The sequence below is a fragment of the Mytilus edulis genome, chromosome 8, assembly GCF_963676685.1.
Source record: "Mytilus edulis chromosome 8, xbMytEdul2.2, whole genome shotgun sequence".
NCBI lineage: Eukaryota > Metazoa > Mollusca > Bivalvia > Mytilida > Mytilidae > Mytilus > Mytilus edulis.
Window position 1 is genome coordinate 87,379,504 of NC_092351.1, and position 21,245 is coordinate 87,400,748.

The 21,245-nt window shown below is 31.6% G+C and overlaps 1 protein-coding gene across 1 annotated transcript; it reads left to right on the forward strand.

The window, feature by feature from the left end:
• Nucleotides 1-1,392: 1,392 nt before the first annotated feature.
• Nucleotides 1,393-20,989, forward strand: LOC139486540 (autophagy-related protein 101-like). The gene is made up of 8 exons (XM_071271453.1): nt 1,393-1,543; nt 2,920-2,956; nt 6,338-6,378; nt 11,823-11,906; nt 14,356-14,454; nt 15,291-15,405; nt 18,010-18,176; nt 18,629-20,989. Exons 1-8 carry the CDS (start codon nt 1,514-1,516, stop codon nt 18,707-18,709), a joined length of 654 nt encoding a protein of 217 aa, XP_071127554.1. The 5' UTR covers nt 1,393-1,513; the 3' UTR covers nt 18,710-20,989.
• The last annotated feature ends 256 nt before the right edge of the window (nt 20,990-21,245 follow it).

Sequence of the window (21,245 nt, forward strand, 5' to 3'; positions counted from 1 at the left end):
AAACCATCACAGTTCCGCCAAACTCAGAAATAACTGTTACCATTAAAACTAATAAAAATGCTGACCAGGATTGCAATATAGGACCATGCTCGCTGAATAGTTGCGAATTGGTTTCGCACGTAGTTGGAAAAGGAAATAGTTGCCCTTAACCATTTTAAATGATGGCAATCGTCTAATCCGCCTGCAGAAAGGTACACCTATTGATTACATAGAATAATTGGACGATGTAGTGGGTACGGCAGATTAAACCCGATAAGTGACGTAAGACGTGGCATTGAAGAGACCCGAGACAAGGTGCCCTCTGCACTGCCTCAAAGTTCACATGAGTTACCTACTATTCCACCACATTTAATCGACCTATATTAACGTTCAATAGACTCGTTTCAACCATTTCATTCCAATCATTAAAACTGAAAGCTTTTAAAAAACAATTACCATGTAACATATTGATCAACATTTTGAATTTCACTATTTGTTTTTGTATATATATGCAGCCATATTTGCAAATGTATTTGTAATAGAAATAACCAAATTATTTTTTTTATATTTTAAAATGAATTGATAACAAATTCAAGAACATGAAGTCCATTTTTAAAGAATCATTACTTTAATTTCCGAAATTATATAGAATACCTTAGGGACAATCTTGATATTTATACCGTTTTTCCGCCATCTTGAAAATGGCATCCGTCTTGGATTTTTCAGAGTGGGTCCATAGCTGAAATCAAAGGGTATATAACCAAGAACTACTATGCAAAGCTTTATGCTTTCCTCATCAAGTGAGCAATTCTGCTCTATATCTGCACCAATCGGCCGGACACAATAAATATAATAGTCAAAATATGGGTACATCAGTCATCATCGTTTAACAATTTTAAAAGGAACAATTTAACAGAACACAAAAACATCTACTATCTACGAACACATTTATTGAGTGTCTGACGTCAGAAAATTGTATACGTCACATAAATTTGTCGTTCAATGTGCGTACAAACAATTTTAAAATTTTCATGGGAATGATTGATTCTCATTGTTTAGTTGATGGTGATTCACTTCTCATCTTTATTTAAACATTTATCATTGTTTGCCTGGTCTGACAACCGTAGTAGGCCAACTACCAATCAAGCCGTTCAAGTATCAATCAATCAATAAACATTTAACTAAAAGTAGTTTGAGAAATACCAAACTGACAGATTGTTGAGTTTACCACTTTGAGAAACTCCCCATTAAACTAAGGTTAAAAGTTCAAGATAAACAAGACGACATTAAAACTTTGAAAATTGCTTTTTGTATTCTTATTTGTCTGTAAAATCTACTTAAGAAAAATATTAATCTATGATTTAATATCCAGTTAAACGTACCAATAAATTCATGTTTTACGACAAATAAAAAGACTATTTACGGTAATCACCTGTTCTAAAAAAAGAAATTCGTCTCATAACAAGAGAAAGAAATATATTTATATTTTGCGTTTTAAGAAAGAAAATGGACTGGAGATAATGTTTGTCAGAAGATGAACGCACGAACACAGGTTTTTGAACTTGTAAGTTGGAAGAGTTAATTGAAGAAACGTCTTTGATTCTCTATTTGTTGTCTAAATAAAAAATCTGGCGCCATGAAAGATCATGAAATGAACACGCATTGTTCATGATTTTCAATGTATTTCATCATTTTCAAATGTCAAAATAAACGGCTAATAAACTCAGGCTTTTAAAGACATATACTGCCAAAATGTAAATAGATTGTAATCTATGCCCACATTTCACCCTTACCTTGTCCTCATATTTATGAGGGTAGAAATGCCCTTTGGCTTTAACTTTAACATCAGGCTATTTTCATGATTTTGGGCTATCGTAAGGGCCAAATTGGGTAAAATTAATTTGTTGTGAATTGTCAAAATATCCTATTATGATTCTTCAGAGGTCTCAAATAATTTTGCGATTATTCTGTCATTTTTCGAAAGAAATCATGTAACTTGATTGTCAAATTCAGTCTATGAACACTGGTGAAGGTACCCCATTAAGAATTATAGTTATCCTGTACCATTGTAAACTTGTACCAACTTCAACTCGTACCACTAAAATAAACTTGTATCAATGCAAACTCGTACCACTGCTAACTCGTACCAGCTTATTTAAATGCATTTAAATGGTGTTTAATTATGAATATATACTTTACTTTCACTCAATACCTCTTAAGTCTGTAAAATGTATATAATTTGAAAGTACAATGACCAATTTGTCATGTTTGTAGCTAATGTTCCTTGACTATTGGATAGAAAATACTGTGGCAGATGTAGATTATTAAAGTATTATCAGTTTCACCCCATCACCAATTCAACCTTATATGCATATATATCTAATGAATTTTATACCCCATGTGGTACAAGTCAACCCATACTCTATAGAGACGACCTGAGACTATCAGTTGGCTTTGCTGGTGGATTTTTTTATGTATTTCAAGTCAAATTGAGAATGGAAATGGGGAATGTGTCAAAGAGACAACAACCTGACTGAAGAGTAGAAAAGAGAAGAAGGTCACCAATGGGTCTTCAACACAGCAAGAAAATCCTGCACCCAGAGCTGGCCACTAAACAAAAAAGTGTACTAGTGCAGTGATAATCTGATAATAGACATCATACTAAACTCTGAAATATGAACTAAAATTAAAGATCACACAAGACTTTTCACTAACAAAGCCAGAGGCACCTGACTTGCCACAAGCGCAAAAAAGTAGTGGGGTTAAACATGTTTTGCGAGCCTGATAACCTGAGCACACCAAGAAATGATCTTGTCCATGCTGTTATGAAAATCATTCTATAAGCATGATAAGCATTTACATTTGTTTGATAATTGATTTTTTAATAATTTGATCTATTTTTATGATTTTACCAAAAATGTATATTATTTATATTTGTAGTCTGTTGAAGGGAGACAAATAGAAGAAGTAGTAGAAAGTAAGTTAAAGATATTGTTTTGAACATTGTCAGGTTTCTGACTTACTTGCCATTTCTATGTTTACTACAGATTTGTATATGCATAATCATGGTGCTTAAACAGCTGTGGGTAACTTGAGTTACCCACAGCCCAAGATGGAGCAGCCTTGCGTTGGTTAAGGACTTCTCTTCTACAGAATAACAATACCATGAATGTATCAATTAAACCACTGAATTAAAAAGTTGTATTAATCGTTTAGGGAAACCCCTAAACTTAACAGGTGATTAAATTCTACAAAATAAACGATCACAGTACGATTTGAAAAAAACGCTTAGGCTGTCCGTTACTTAAAAACAACTTGTCTGTGTAACTTTTTTCATTATACCAATAGGAATATCCATAACTTTTAAAGAGTCGACATATGTGGATGTAATGTTTTACCTATGATAGAGATTGCATCAAATACATAATCAGAAGTACGGTAGATCTCTAGTATGATATACATGTAATTCATTTGAATTAGAATGGAAGACAAAATTGAAAAAAATAACGATAAATCCGTTTAACTCGGGTCTGATTTTTATAACGTCGGGATACCCAAGTTGCCCAGTTCCGAGGGTGGTTACCTACCATTGCAGATAATATATTGAAACATCATCGTTTATTTTTATTTTTGAACAAGTAGACTACACAAGTATTTTTTACACATGCATGTGGCGTGTATGCACTATCTGATTTTCTGCCAGCAATGACAAGAGTAGATCATGCGAAAATCCGGGATTATGTTGGGTTTTTTTTAGGGGGGGGAACCAAAATTGCCCAATCACATGACAATTTTCAAAGGTTCAGCCAAATACGATTATATTTAAAAGACATTTATTTCCATTGATTTAAAAAAAAATCACTTAATTCTAAGTCCAATGACATAACGATTCGATTAGAATTTATACATGTTATAGTGACCTGTTGCATTCGATGCTCGAACTTTATAGATGTGCAGTAAATGAGAAAACTTGAAGAAAGGACATTTTGTAAAAACCTAGTTTTACAGCTAGCTGCATAATTCACTTGTATGCAAGTTGCATTAAATTTCATTAAATTGAACTAAACTAAAAGACACAATAGTTAAAATTCAGTGACATAAACGGAATAGAGCAATCAACATAGTGTAACAATTAGAAATAGTAGAAATTAATAAAATATAAATAACTAAGACAACAGGGTAATTTTATAGTTTAGCAATTCCTGATAACATACAAGAGAAATAACAAAAAAAACATACTAGGAAATTTATTTAAAAAAACATAACACTATTATATATATTTACTTACTGGTGGGATGTATAAATAGCCGCGTCAAAGAGTATTCATCAAAATACACATAAAAAGAAACAGAGGTGAAAATAAACCGCAAACAGATAATGAAACTAAAAAAATTAAAGTATAACAAAGCTATGGTGCGAATCGAAAATGTCCATAGGACGCACATCAGTTAATAAAAGTTCAAACCATAACCAGGATCGAGTACCACAAACCCCACACAAAACCTCTGTGGTGTAAGTATTATGCGTTAATAGAATAACATTTGGTGGTGAATGAGTAGTATAAACAGCCGTGAAGGTTACAAATATGATGTTAATTTTCTTCTAATTGTTGAAATTATAATTCTTAAAATTTTAAATCAAAAGTTACCCACATCTGAAAATAAAGTTACGGACAGTCTGCTTAGTTTTGATCAAAAAGTTACGGACGTCTTATGCATTTTTTAAAGTTGGCCTTGCGCTTTAGTGAACACTATATTAACAAATTTATTGTAATTGTTAGTTATTTCTTTATTCAATAATCTTATAAATATTTACATTCTGCATGAAAAACTTCGCAAAAGGTACATTTTGTATGACTTAAATATTAACGAGTTTAATGTCCGCCATCTTGGGCTGTGGGTAACTTAGTTACCCACAGCCGTTTAAGCACAGTGATAATGATAACAACAGCCTGACATATTTTTCTAATATTGACAATTAATTTGTGTACAGTGTAGACATATTTTTTAAATAAAATTCCAATATCTCTTTATGTAGTTTTGTAGGGTTTCTGTCATTGATATAAAATAGTTATCAAAGGTGTCAGGATTATAATTTTATACGCCAGACGCATGTTTCCTCTACATAAGACTCAACCGTAATATCAAAACAGTTAAAACACCAAAAAAGTACAAAGTTAAAGAGCATAAATGTACATGAGTATTTTATAAAAAAATACACAGTACTCGGTAGCCTTTAAAGTTTTAAAGAGTTAATAAAACATAAAATATCTTTCACATTTACTGTTATAAGTATGTTTATATATTTGCATTTACCTCATCTACAATGTAGAAATAAATATAACTTGTACAAGTAGTAACCCCGACTGTATGCACATTATGATTTTGTAGTCATATCTACATGTAATAGGCTATTATTTGAACTTGGAATTATTTTTAATTATGGAATTCGCATAATTTCTTGTGTTTAAAATATTTATAAATTCCATGTTTATTTTGTATTTATTTGATCTTTTGAGCGGTTAATAACACTTTCCATACAATATATTTTGGTTAGATAGTGTTGTGCGCGGCACAGTACATTCTATTGAAAATATACTATTTTCTTTGTAATAGAAAGTGTTGTGTGCAGCACAAAACATTTCTGTACAGAATAATCATGGAATTTATTAAAAATTTCAATAACAAGAAATCAAGCAAATTCCATAGTTAAAAATAATTCCAAGTTCAAATAATAGACTGTTATGTATAGATGTATATAAAAAGTTGTTTAATTTGCTCTTCTTATTTCATTCAAACACTACAATGGTTAATAGGTTTTACAAATTCATGTGATTTTGAAAATAAATATTGTATAAAAACATGAAAAATGTGGTGAATCAGATTGATAGATTGAATATTGGTTGCTTAACATCCAGTGGCAAATATTTCATGCATGTTCAGTACGAGAAGAAGTTAACAATAAATACAATAGGTACATGAGGTAGGACTTGTAATAATAGAGGCAATAAGGGATGATGGTCAGGGAAATATGGAATGTCACTGGTAAATGAGGGTACATGTACATTGGATAGGGACAGAAAATTTGCCTTGCAACAGGCAACCTTGGGACCGCTCAAAGTGTTGTTGCAAGTGTTTTTAATGTGCAAAGAGTGTGGCACTCTCTTTACACGAGACATCAGAATTAACGTGCCCATTATGACCTGAGACGTCTGCAAACTTTATACATCCTGCACAGCCAAACTGAAACCCCATTTTGGCAAGTGTTTTATTGCCGATTGGAGGAAGACCAAGTGACCATATTTCCATACTTTGGGGTTGATGAGTCAGATGAATTACTAATGTTTGATTATTTACAGGTATCTTCCATACATTGCTGTTACACAGAACTATAGGAAAGGTATGTATTTTCTTATATGAAAATATTACTTGGAATTACAGACCAAAAATAAGTAATTCAATTACTTGATTCAAGACCACTGTCCCTGCAGGTTAGGGGAAGGGTTGGGATCCCGATAACATGTTTCACCCTGCCACATTATTGATGTCTGTGCCCTTCCCAAGTCAGGAGCCTGTAATTCAGTGGTTGTCGTTTATTTATGTGTTACATATTTGTTTTTTGGAAAATGACGCAGTCATTGTTCCGTAACTGCCGACCTGAACTTCATTACATTTCTCTGCCTACCGCGCTTGGTTTCGTATTTACTATTTTCCATACAAACTGGAATCTGCTTGTGTTATCATTATGCATCATTGTGTAGTATTAAATCAGCCAGGACCCAGTTTACACTGGTTTCTACTTGAATTCCACTACACTCGAACAAAGTGTTGTAGTTTGACGGAAACCAGTTTAAGAATTTGTAAACTACAAAACGTAATCGGTTATTGTTCATTCCGTTTTGGTGTTTCATACCGACTTATATGGTTTGAATAAGCTTAAGACCCTTCAAACATTAATGTGATAGGTATATTTAAGACTGTTTTACAAAAGGATTGAACTGTTTTACTTTCAAAATCGTACTATAGGGATATCTGTCATATACGGATTTCCACTCTCACCGGTTAATTTCTTCTTTTACACATGCTTTGGAAACTTCCTGCTTAAACATCGCAAGTTTTAAAATTGTTTTTGAGTGAATTAAACTTATTTTAACAATCATGAAGCGTTCCAGAATCATTTTAAAGCAGTTTCTTCTTCTCTTTGATGATGGAAAATAGGTTTTCTCAAGAAAATACCGCAAACGATCGCAGAGGAATTGAAACGTACAAGTCAAGTCGGCACCTGGTTAAATTGGCATCTAGTCAAATCGGCACCTATTCGACGTCAATTCGGCATCCAATAATATTTGTTATAATATTTTCTATTCAATTAATTAATTACTGTTACCAAGTACATAGTGAATATGTTGTTGTGTATTTTGGTAAACAACGAAACGAAAGTGAATATGTTGTGTATGAAGGTAAACAACGAAGCCCTTACCAAAGCTGTTGTTTTAACAATTAGACAATTTGTGTAATTGTAAAAACAAGTCAATTATTAAAATAAAATGGAAAACTATGAGTCCCTTTCAATAAATCAAACTTTCATGCCAAATAATTAGCAAATTTAAGGTGTTTTTTTCAGTAAAGTTTAAACAGCATTAAACCAACAATCCTGTAAAATGCTCAACTGGTTAAAATAATGCAGAAAAATACCCAACATCTCATGTATTAGTCCAAATAATTATAACGTCTGGCAAGGCTATTTTATTATTTTTCTGGGACATATTAACATAGCCTTGCGGTCATAGGAAAGTGTTCCAGAATAAAATTTAAAAAGCCTTGCCAGACGTAATAATTATTTGCACTACTCATGTATCTATATATATCATTAAAAATACACCAAAAAAGTCATTTAGTTGAGAAAAATAAATATATACAAAATGTACATAAACACCCAAAAATGTGAAAGTTAGTATTTAACTCTTTTTGCTTAAATACTGAAAAAAATTCTGGCAACCCCTTTCTTATTTTTACGTATATACCCTATTGCTTAAAATACTGTTAAAAATATATATTTAACATGGGTGACGAATTGACTATATCAGGTGTCGATTTTAAACAGGTGATGATTTGTCCAGGTGCCAATTTAACTAGGTGCCGGCTTGACTAGAATTCTTTGACAAATGTTTGAAATTATCTGAGTTTCATTAGACCTTTGATAGCAGTAACAAAAAGATTATTTACTTAATATTTTGTGGGAGAAGGGGTTTCAGACTGTGTGGTATCAGGTCTGTTTGTGCCCAATACATTTTCGCACCCTACACGTTCGCACATTCACACTCTCTTCATTCGTGCCCAATTTTAATTCAAATTCAAGTTGAATAATTGGAAAATCATGGTTGTTGTTTTAAATTGCTTTGGTGTAAATACTGAATGTATTTATAGCTTGGTATGAGTAAAACATTGAAGAAAAAAACACAAAAGATAATTGTTTTTAGCAGCTTGATCCCATTGATCTGAAACAACGAAACAATAAAACATAGAAACCAAAATATAGCAATCCACTAATATAACCAAAACATGATAAAATTTATTCAACACACAGAAACAAACATAGTCAGAATCTCACTTCATTTTGAAACAAGTCAATGAAACAAGTTATAGCAATACACTAAACAAAACATTATTAAGAGTTATTCAACACAAAATAAAACGTTAACAAAATTATTTTTAGCAATACCCTATCCAAAACATGATTAAGATTTATTCAACACAAAAAAAAAATTGCTGTCTTACTTTATTTTGAGACAATGACAACAATTATACTTATAAGAAAACACTTGCTTACAGAGTTATTAAACACAAAACCAGTTAAGATTGGGTGCGAACATGTAGGGTGTGAAAGTGAAAGGGGGTGAAAATGAGTGGGCGCAAACGTGAATGGAAGCGAACGGACCCGGATTCAGACTATGTACCAGTGAGAAATATACAAGCCTTTCTATGGTATTTATTTGTACAATTCAGCTAGTCTTGACCTATTCATTTGTCTTAAAAAACCAGCCAGTTGTCACCTTCACTTCACACACACACACATATACGAATATCAATTATATGCTCACGATACATGTTGCATTGTTAAACTAATTACGGTGTGTGAAAATCAAGACTTGCATAAAAACTATCCCAATATTAGAGACAGTGGCGTCATTTTTCTTCAGAGCTTTCAGCTCTTTGATTGTTCATTTTTATACGACCGCAAAATTTGAAAAATTTTTCGTCGTATATTGCTATCAGGTTGGTATTGATTTTGGGAGTTTTGGTCCCAACATTTTAGGAATTAGGGGCCAAAAAGGGCCCAAATAAGCATTTTCTTGGTTTTCGCACTATAACTTTAGTTTAAGTTAATAGAAATCTATGAAATTTTGACACAAGGTTTATGACCACAAAAGAACGGTTGGGATTGATTTTGGGAGTTTAGGTTTCAACAGTTTAGGAATTAGGGGCCAAAAAAGGGCCCAAATAAGCATTATTCTTGGTTTTCGCACAATAACTTTAGTTTAAGTAAATAGAAATCAATGAAATTTAAACACAATGTTAATGACTACAAAAGGAAGGTTGGTATTGATTTTGGGAGTTTAGGTCCCAACAGTTTAGGAATTAGGGGCCAAAAAGGGACCCAAATAAGCATTTTTCTTGGTTTTCGCACCATAACGTTAGTATAAGTAAATAGAAATCTATGAAATTTAAACACAAGGTTTATGACCATAAAAGGAAGGTTGGTATTGATTTTGGGAGTTTTGGTCCCAACAGAATAAGGGGCCCAAAGGGTCCAAAATTAAACTTTGTTTGATTTCATCAAAATTGAATAATTGGGGTTCTTTGATATGCCGAATCTAACTGTCATGACTGTGTATGTAGATTCTTAACTTTTGGTCCCGTTTTCAAATTCGTCTACATTAAGGTCCAAAGGGTCCAAAATTAAACTTAGTTTGATTTTGACAAAAAATGAATCAGTTAGGTTCTTTGATATGCTGAATCTAAAAATGTACTTAGATTCTTGATTATTGGCCCAGTTTTCAAGTTGGTCCAAATCGGGGTCCAAAATTAAACTTTGTTTGATTTCATCAAAAATTGAATAAATGGGGTTCTTTGATATACCAAATCTAACTATGTATGTAGATTCTTCATTTTTGGTCCTGTTTTCAAATTGGTCTACACTAAAGTCCAAAGGGTCCAAAATTAAACTTAGTCTGATTTCAACAAAAATTGAAATCTTGGGGTTCTTTGATATGCTGAATCCAAAAATGTACTTAGATTTTTTATTATGGGCCCAGTTTTCAAGTTGGTCCAAATCAGGATCTAAAATTATTATATTAAGTGTTGTGCAATAGCAAGTCTTTTCAATTGCACAGTATTGCGCAATGGCAAGAAATATCTAATTGCACAATATTGTGAAATAGCAAATTTTTTTTTAATTAGAGTTATCTTTCTTTGTCCAGAATAGTAAGCAAGAAATATCTAATTGCAAAATATTGTGCAATAGCAAGATTTTTTTTTAATTGGAGTTATCTTTCTTTGTCCAGAATCAACTTAAATCTTTGTTATATACAATATACAATGTATATTCACTTTTTACTACCAACTGATAAATTATAATAAATAACATTCAGTGATAACAAGCAGTTTTTTTTACATCTTAATATTTTATGATGTATTTAAATGAGTAGTTATTGTTGCAAACTCCATTAGAAATTTTAATTGAGATTAGTTTTGGAATAAGGGAAAGGGGGATGTGATTAAAAAAATTGGGTTCAATTTTTCTCATTTGAAATTTCATAAATAAAAAAGAAAATTTCTTCAAACATTTTTATGCCCCACCTACGATAGTAGAGGGGCATTATGTTTTCTGGTCTGTGCGTCCGTCTGTGCGTCCGTCCCGCTTCAGGTTAAAGTTTTTTGTCAAGGTAGTTTTTGATGAAGTTTAAGTCCAATCGACTTCAAACTTAGTACACATGTCCCCTATGATATGATCTTTCTAATTTTAATGCCAAATTAGAGTTTTTACCACTGAACATGGAAAATGATAGTGCGAGTGGGGCATTCGTGTACTGAGGACACATTCTTGTTTTGAGAGGATTAATATTCAACAGCATAGTGAATTGCTCTAAGAGAAAACAAAAATTTTAAGTTCATTAGAACACATTCATTCTGTGTCAGAAACCTATGCTGTGTCAACTATTCAATCACAATCCAAATTTAGAGCTGAATCCAGCTTGAATGTTGTGTCCATACTTACCCCAACCGTTCAGGGTTCAACCTCTGCGGTCGTATAAAGCTACGCCCTGCGGAGCATCTGGTTTTATATAAATAAGGCTGTTAGTTTACTCGTTTGAATTGTTTTACATTGTCATATCGGGGCCTTTTAGACCTGACTATGCCGTATGGGGTTTGCTCATTGTTGAAGGCTGTATGGTGACCTATAGTTGTTGATGTCTGTGTCATTTTGGTCTCTTGTGGACAGTTGTCTCATTGGCAATCCTACCACATCTTCTTTTTTCTATTTAAATAAAAAGTTAGGAGATGTGGTATGGTTGCAAATGCTGCTGACTAGACAACTATTCACTAGAGTCCAAATGATAATCATAGGTTAATGTTGTCTGCCTTTGACAATGAAAAAAACTAAACAGTATACTGGTAGCCAGAAAAATCAGTGAACTATCTTCCCTCCTCTTACAATGTCTTATCTAAAACGGTAGTGTTACAGCACAACATAGAAAAATCACAAATAAACCTTGTATATATAATAAACATTGCTTAAAATATATTTGTTACTATTTATATCAGATTGCCTATTATTTTCAGTTTCACTTCAAACAAGAATCAAGTTATTCTATAGGAACAGTTGGTATAGTAGATGTAGACTGTGATTTTATAGACTTTACTTATGTAAGTACCACATGGTGTATATAGTTTTCTCCAATTTGACAAATATTTTGTGTCTTCTTTTTCAAATGCGACACGAAATGTATTTTGAATTTGATTGATATTCAGATAAGGAATTGACAAAATATATTTTAGTTGAAATATTGAGAAATAATTGTTAATAAGATAAAGACATGCCCATCAAATAACTCATAAGTCTGTTTCTTTTTTATGCCCCACCTACTAAAGTAGAGGGGCATTATGTTTTCTGGTCTGTGTGTCCGTCTGTTCGTTTGTCTGTTCGTTCGTCTGTCGTACCGTCCCCCTTAAGGTTAAAATTTTTGATGAAGCTGAAGTCCAATCAACTTAAAACTTAGTACATATGTTCCTTATGATAAAGCCAAATTAGACTTTTGACCCCAATTTCACGGTCCACTGAACATAGAAAATGATAGTGCAAGTTTCAGGTTAAAATTTTTGGTCAAGGTAGTTTTTAATGAACATGATGAAGCTGAAGTCCAATCAACTTGAAACTTAGTACACATGTTTCTTTAGATATGATCTTTCTAATTTCAAGCCAAACTAGACTTTTGACCCCAATTTCACGGTCCACAAAGAAAATGAAAGTGCGAGTTTCAGGTTAAAGTTTTTGGTCAAGGTAGTTTTTTATGAAGCTGAAGTCCAATCCACTGGAAACTTAGTACATATGTTCCTTATGATATGATCTTTCTAATTTTACAGCCAAATAAGATTTTTTACCCAATTTCACGGTCCATTGAACATGGAAAATGATTATGCGAGTGGGGCATCCATGTACTTTGGACACATTCTTGTTAGAAGCTTTATTGAAATTATTTCTTTAACATTTGTTATTAAAATAGAATATTACAAAACTGAAGAAAATATAAAAAAAAATGCTTCAAATAATAATGATTTTTTTTAAATCTTTGATCCTGTAGAATTCTTTTTATTCTAGGATACCAATTTTCAAGGGTGTCATGGGCATCTGTGATCCATTCAGTCAAATTTTCAATAAAAACACATTGTTCTATAGGCATGTATGTAAAATTTGGGAAATTTTTAAAGCCATGAAATTAGATATCCAGGAAAATACTATTTATTTAAACCAATAAAAATAAATGAATCCTGACATTATATAATTTTTTCCAGTTTTACAATTATTTTATGTCTACTTTATTGGGGCTTTATTCATCATAAGAAAAAAAAATGCTACAAAAATCAATTTTGAATCTGATTTAGATTAGGTTGTAGCACATGAAAAAATATTTTGCAAGTTAAAATATTGATAAATGATGATAAACAAGTTAAAGGATGCCCATCAAATAAATTAGTAATGGGAAGTAACTCACTAATATTTGTTTCTTTGATAAAGCTTAGTTGAAATATTGCCACAGTATGTTTCAAAACTAATGGAAATTAAAAAAAAATCTTCAAACAATTTCAGACTTTTGAAATAATTGATAAATAACAATTTTATCACATGATCATGGATCTACAATATACATATATACCAAAAAATGTACTATAATAGTTAAATTGGTGTAGATTGAATTATATATACCAAGTTTTAACAATTTTCCTGGCACTCCTATTTCAGCTGTGTATTTTAAAGGTCTATAAATATCCAAACAGGGTTATCTGTTAATTAGGTGTTTTCCCCCGGTATTTTTCCCACCAATAGTGCAAACGTGACATGTTTGTTTACAAAAGAAAGAAAACATGTGGTCAAGGAATATTCATTTAATTTCAGGATTATACTGCGTTTAATAATTTAGTTTTGATTTATACTCATTCCATTTAAAGTATACATTTGTATTTAAAAAAAAGTTTGCAAACAATTTTTACTTTTCAATTTGACAAAAACATCCATAAATGGGTCATGATCGTTTATTTGATGTAACTTTGATCAACCATGCATTCAATGTAAATTAAAGCAATCACATGTCAATAGTAGTCAGTCAACAAAATTATTCATCTACGCATCACTTAAATTTTTCAACATCGACATCCTGACATCTTTTTAATTTCTTATCGATGATCATAAATCTTCTAGGCAAAAGGATGTGTTTGGGACTCAGGGGATACAATCAGGACGCATCCCAGGGACTCATGGGTTTCAAAAAAGATGCGTCCAGGATGCGTATACGTGTCTTAACGAGGGGCCCATTGTATTTTTAATTATAACAATTATTTTTATATAAGGACTGTAAGGGTGGCTTTTGGTAGATTTTCTGTATGACAGGTTATAACTAGAACATCACATTTAATACTTAAGAGATGAGTTAATGCCTACATAGAGCAATGTAAGCTGTTGAAAATTAATCATATCTGATATATTTATCATAAAAAAGGAGTAAATTTACAACTAACCGTGAGAGACCCTCATTAGAAGTCATAGTTGTTACAAACCCTCCTTATCATTGTAAACTTTATTTATTTATATGTTTTGTAGGTGAGGACAGCCTCAGATGAATTAGACAGGAAACTGAAAGGTCATGTATCATTGTTCAGGGATACATTAAGGAGTCAGGATGGACCAGGTTCTGGACAGGTATGTATTCTGTTGTGTAATTTAAGAATATAATGGTCACTAAATAATTCAAAATTTGGTAACTATGTGGAACGCATCTATCCCATTGAACTACAGATAAAGGATACAACAGATACAGTTAAGTCAGCCTCATATGATTTATGAGTTTGACTGTCCCTTTGGTATCTTTCGTTCCTCTTTTAGATAATTTTGAACACGTATTTGAAGGGTGGGGAAAAAAAGGTTCTGGGCTGGTTTGTATTCTGTTGTTTCATTCAATAATTCAATAGTGCAGGTTGATCGTGTATGTTGTCTGTTGTGCAATTGAAGGGGAAAATACCAGGTTATTTGCATGTATACACAAGGTGTATTTCAACTAGGGTAGACTTTTTCAATACTTTTTTTTTTACTTGATGAAGTGGCAGACTTGAAAACATGAATTTTCTTCTCATTTGTCAAAAAATACAAATCTTATCTAGGATACAAAACAAAAAGAATTGGCCAGATTGTCAATATGGCATATTAGATTAACAACACTTGAAACATAAAACAAGTAATTAAAAAAATAACTTTTTAACACACAACCTTGCAAATAAAGACCATATAAAGTATTTTAGTCAAAAATCTGCCTTGTCTTTTTTATTTTGAAAGTGAATGCTGATGAATTTTAGGGATTAATTCACAGTGAAATATCTCTAGATATGATAAGATGATAAATAATATATCACCAGCAGTCATCATGTTTCACAGCTAATCACTATTTCAGATACAACACTGATATAAATTGAGAATGGAAATGGAAAAGACAACAACTCGACCAAAGGACAGAAAACTGATACATGTATCTTTTTTTTCAGATCTCATTAGAATTTTACCAGAAAAAGAAAACAAGATGGCTGTTTTCCCCAGAATGCATTCCATGGGAAGTGTGGACCATAAAACTGGATATTCTTACGCTATCTAATGAAAGTGGTTAGTATCTACATGTATTTCAATGTAAAATCAGTTCTTTTAAATACTATTTAAGAAGATGTTGGATGAGTGCTAATGAGACAACTCTCCATCGAGGTAACAACATGTTAAACTAAACCGTTATACATGTAGGTCAAAGTATGGTTTTCAACACAAAGCATTGGCTCACGCTCAACAACAGGCTGTAAAGGGCCCCACAAATGACTAGTGTAAAATCATTCAAACAGAATAATCATTGGTCTAATCTATATACCTGATTGCAATTAAGAGAAAAGTTTTCATTTAGGATAAATTGTATTTACTAAGTGTATAAGTATTTGAATAATTATCCACAAGATTAAAACACTCAACAAAAATTAATCTAAAAACAAAATACTTTCATATTAAAACCACACAAACTTATTCCTATGAATCCAGTCTTAGACCAAATGAGATTTGATTATAAAATCATTTATGTCTTAGGTACAAATGTAATTCAGAATATAATATTTTTACCAATGTTATTTCAACTGATTGGGTGGAGCTTATGTTTTAATTTGCATAAGGACAGTTTATTTGAAGATGTTTGATAAGGATAATTGTCGTTACAATTATTCTTATTTTTCTAATCACCTATCAGTGTCATCAATAGAATTTACAAAAGAATGACTAGACACTTCATTGATGAGTTTATCCAAAATTACCTATCTATAGACAGTCAGAGATATAACTCTATAGGGTTATTCCAGAAAATAACTTTCATGTGTTATTACAGATACTTTCATGAGTTGTTTACTCTTTATTCCTTTAATTTTTCTAAATCTGTAATAACATATGCTTGTTATTTGTAAAATTATTTCATTTATAGTGGGCTCTAGGGAACTCTTGAGATATTGCGCAGAAACTAAATGCATAGCCTTGATAACTAATTTTTTAATTAAATTAATACATTTTTGATTGACCATGGTAAATTAATGATTCCAGGCTATTAAAGTCATATGAAACCTCAAATTAAAAAAAAATATGCATATGTTTTTTAAAACTAAATGGATAGTTTCATTATACAACTTATGTACATAAACCTTTTTTGAGGAAAATTCTTTAATTTGTCGACATTTAGAAGAAGTTTACTTATTTTTAATTGCTTGCTGCCAGGAAGCAATTCGCCGACATATTTTCCGTATGCATAGTGGCCTAAGCGTGACCCTCCTCGTAAAAATCCAGTGATAGTAATACGCATGAATCAGAATTTGATGCGACTGTCATACAAGTGAGAGGTTTAGCTAGCTATAAAACCAGGTTCAATCCACCATTTTCTACATTAGAAAATGCCTGTACCAAGTCAGGAATATGACAGTTGTTATCCATTCGTTTGATGTGTTTGGACTTTTGATTTTGCCTTTTGATTTTTGATTTTCCTTTTTGAATTTTTCTCGGAGTTCAGTATTTTTGTGTTTTTACTTTTCATTAAAATAAACAATTACCTGATTGTATATGTTAAACATGTGCTGAATAACCATGCTTTTTGTTGATTATTTATTATAAGGTGACAATCGGTAAACTTCGGCTTCAAAATACGGCATTTAATGAGTATCCATATTTGTTAAATGATAACAGGCAGAGAGAAAAAAAATTGACGATTATACGATATATTTGAGTAAAAAATGATGAAATCGTGCACAGAGGACTAAGTTTATGATATATACATGCATTGGTTCAAGAATTGGATAAACAGTATTTTTCACCAGTCACTCGTTTCTTATGACTTTATTGAATAAACTTAGCTGTGATAACAAGGCTCAGTTATGAAAGGAATGTAACTTATTATATAAGACACTTAAGAATTACTGAGAAACTTGCGCAGAACCTCATTACATGCTCAGGTCATCATTTTTTACAACAAATTCAACTACATTGTAATTAAGCATGATGTATGTCTGAGCAAATGCTTTGAAGTGATATAGAGAAGCTGTGATAACACCCTTTAGTTATCATGGTTATTACAGGCATAATAACATATAGGTGTACTATGCAAAATTGGCAAACTATGAACATGATGAACTGTTATATCTTGAAATAGTTAAGTATACATATAGAAAAAAGTAATATCAATAGAACTTTTATACATTTTAACTAAACTAATATATATACCACAGTATTAAAGCAAAACAAAAGACATACAAACAACAGTAACTAAAAATATAGGTAAGCGACGCAACGAGACACCACACATTATACAATTATTTTACTAAGAGCACACGTTACCCTGTGCTATCTAAAAATCCTGGGGAGAACACTAAAACATGTAACATACATATGTTATCACAGTTCTTTGATTTTTTAGTCCACAATAACAAATGTATGTTATTTTCCTGTAATAACCCTATAGAGTTATATCCCTGACTGATAGATGGACTGGTTTATGATAAACGAATGAGTTAAACCCCGCCGAGTCAAGTGAAATAAATCAAGTAATAGTAAGAGGAAAAATAAGCATTTAGGGTTTCAATTGTACAAAAAGACACTTTCATTTAGGACTAGTGGTAGTACAATTTTATTTTATTTATAGCACATTATACAATAATAACTAATCCCATTGTTTGATAGATATTCATTTATTTGTAGAGAGACAATTATTAAGAGAAAAACTTGGAGAAGTTTTAGCAGAGAAATTGATGAATGTAGCTGAAGCTATGAATAGACATGAATATGTTCCTAAAATGCCAAACCAGTCCGAACTGGATCTTGTATTTGATACCACTATAGCTGATGTTCAACCTTATTTGTATAGGGTAAGTAAACAGAAAACCCGTTCACAGTACAACTGGATTACTGATCTGCTTCAAGTCAGAACTGGATCTTGTATTTGATACCAACAAAGCTGAAGCTCAACCTCAATGATAAAGAGCTAGTAAATCAGTACACATTGAAAGTTAAACTGATTTTTCTGTCTGCTAACTGTACATATTGCATCACAGTTTTTGTTACATAGATATATATATATATATATACAGAGATAATTTTCTCTCTCAAAAATAGATATTTCTATATTTTAACTAATAAGAGAAAAATGTTTGATATAATTAGATTATTATACCTATAAAAGCCAGCACTGTAAAAACATTTCAAAAACATCTCAACCTTAGTCTGGAAATCTTACCAAGGGAAAATCTTGCATTAGTTATTACATTTCCTATTTCGAATAATAGTTTGAGATTACCCCAAATTTTATCTATATTTACAGATATCCCACCAGACCACAACACCTCCCCCATCTGTAAGTAATACCATGAGGAAATTCCTGAAGGACACACTGGCATTCTGATACCACTCATCATTCCATGAAGATATTGCATCATGGGAAAAATCCTAAAAGACATTGTGACATCATCCTCAAATGTGCAGCAAAATATTGAATCATGGGAAAATTCCTAAAAGAATACATTAGCATCAAACTTCACAGTGTAGCAAAAGATTGAATCATGGGAAAATTCCTGATAGAGTTGTGTTAGCCTTATAATAATGTATTACAGTTTCATGATAGGTGAATTGTCTTGTATTTTCATTTGTAATTTTTCGAAAATCATGAATTTATATGATATTGTACAAGTTTAAAAAAAATAAATAATGACTTGTTGGACATATATGTAGGTGGGACTTAGGTGGGGTGATTGGTATATATATTTATTATCTCCCCTTAATAATTCCCTCTGCATATTGAATTAGTAGGATATAAGAAATATCTCGCCACCCTAAATGAAATCATCTTGTGTGCACTATATTTCATTGTGATTTGTCCAAATTTCCCAGCATTCACTGTATAATATAATCAATAATAGTGAGTTTTACCCTAATCACCTTGGCTGTTTTAAGTGAATGTCTACATTTTGTGAATTGTATATTTGTGATACTGATATTAAGATGCATAAAATCATGACATTTTGAAATATGGTGTTTATTTAACATGCAGACAATTTGTAACCTTTTTAACTTTTGATGTGTGCTAAACTAATGAAGGTAAAGGATTTTTATGCTCCCGTCTCATAGGAGGGGGCATTAGGTGTTACCTCTGTCCTCCTGTACATTCGTCTGTAAGTCTGTACGTATGTCCCAAAATTGGTTTCCTTCTGTAACTTTAGTTTGCCTTAACCAAATGTTAAATAACTTATACAGAATGGGTCTTACCACAAAATACAGATGAAGTTTGAATTTGGGTGGCTTCTTTTTTACCGTTCTAGTTTTATTGTCAGTTGAAATTGAATGACAGAATTGTATCTTTTGTACATGCTATTTTCATTGTAGTAATAATAATGATAAATAATAATAATAGTAAATAGTAACAAGTCATGCTTTTTGTTGTTGCAACTGATAAGAATTTGTTTTTAGTCCCCTACCGACGATGTCGAAGGGGGCTTTAGGTCTGCACTCTGTCTGTCTGTCTGTCTGTCCATCCGTCAGTCCTGCAAATCAGTTTTCCACAAATTTTTTCTTCATGCTTGAAGATATTGGTTTAATATTTGGTATATTGTTTAATCATGACAAGTAACAGATCAAATTCGAATTTTGTTCCGGTCTGATGATTTTGTCTAGAGTTATGGTCCTTGGACTTAAAAAATTCACTCAAATAATCAGTTTTCCACACTTTTTTTTGTCATGCTTGAAGATATTGATTTGAAAATTGGTATATAGTGTTATCATGACAAGTTGAAGATCAAGTTCAATTTTGTTCCGGTCTGATGATTTTGTGCAGAGCTATGGTCCTTGGACTTAGAAAATTCACTTAAATAATCAGAATTCCTAAATAATCAGTTTTCCTAAAAAATCAGTTTTCCACAGTTTTTTCGTCATGCAATACTCTCAGATTGCTTGTTTCATTATTATTAATTATAAAAGGTAAGCAGTGTTCTAGTTGACATTTAAAAGCAGAGGGGCACAGTTTTAATATGAAAGATGTGTTAGTGCAGTTTCTTGCCTGGAAAGGGACAACTTGATTTTGTTGATAATTAAAAAGTTAAATAATTGAGTACATTTATTTAGTTTTACAAAAGTTAAAGTATATTATTATTGTTAAAAGCTTTTTCTAGTAGTTAAAATTATCGTTTTGCACTAAAAAAGTTTTTACCAGTAATTTCCTTAAGAAAATTAAAATGCGTAGGGCAGAGTGGGACATGCCTCTCTTTCGGCTAGGTTAAACACTGAGTAAGAGATCACCGTCAGATCAGGTCGGAAAATCACACAAGATTTATAAAGGTCACAAAATAGATCATTACATTTACTGCAATAGATGTTATTCCCCTGCAATAAATAACGATTTATTTATGGAAATGAAACCAAGTAATTGGCTAAACTTATTAAATATATAAAATTATTGTGTTTGATCTAGCTGATGTTCAATTATGTCTTATAAAATGAATAAGTTATTTGAATAAATTCATATTTGATTTGGACAAATAGTTCTGATTTATGTCACTGAGTAACGGTTTAATGATATTTTGTGATATTGATATTTCTAGTCATGTCCTATATTGTCAGTTTATAAGCATGTTTTGCATTTCAAGGACGCAGTTGCGAGATTTTATGATTTGATTAAAAAGCATGTAGTCTTTTTTTTTGTATTTGCGCTACATAACATAAGGTCCAACTTGTTTCACAAAGGATAGGCGAACGGCTAACGGCGTACGCCGTATTTTGACTCAAAACAAGTAAACCGGCATATCATCCAACATTAGGAAAATAATAATTTAGCCTTTAAATCTGCATTTTTGCATAATTACATATTAAAGGAGTTTTATTAAAACATTGACAAAAATATTCATGCTTTAATATTTTTATTATCTTAATTTAACTTGTATTTTAGGTTG

Bases quoted from the DNA above. Each gene is read 5' to 3' on its own strand.
- LOC139486540 (XM_071271453.1), top strand. From the start codon at position 1,514: ATGAACGCACGAACACAGGTTTTTGAACTT. The intron at 2,957-6,337 runs GTAAGTTAAAGA...GATTATTTACAG, and splicing joins AATAGAAGAAGTAGTAGAAA to GTATCTTCCATACATTGCTG. The intron at 14,455-15,290 runs GTATGTATTCTG...CTTTTTTTTCAG, and splicing joins ATGGACCAGGTTCTGGACAG to ATCTCATTAGAATTTTACCA.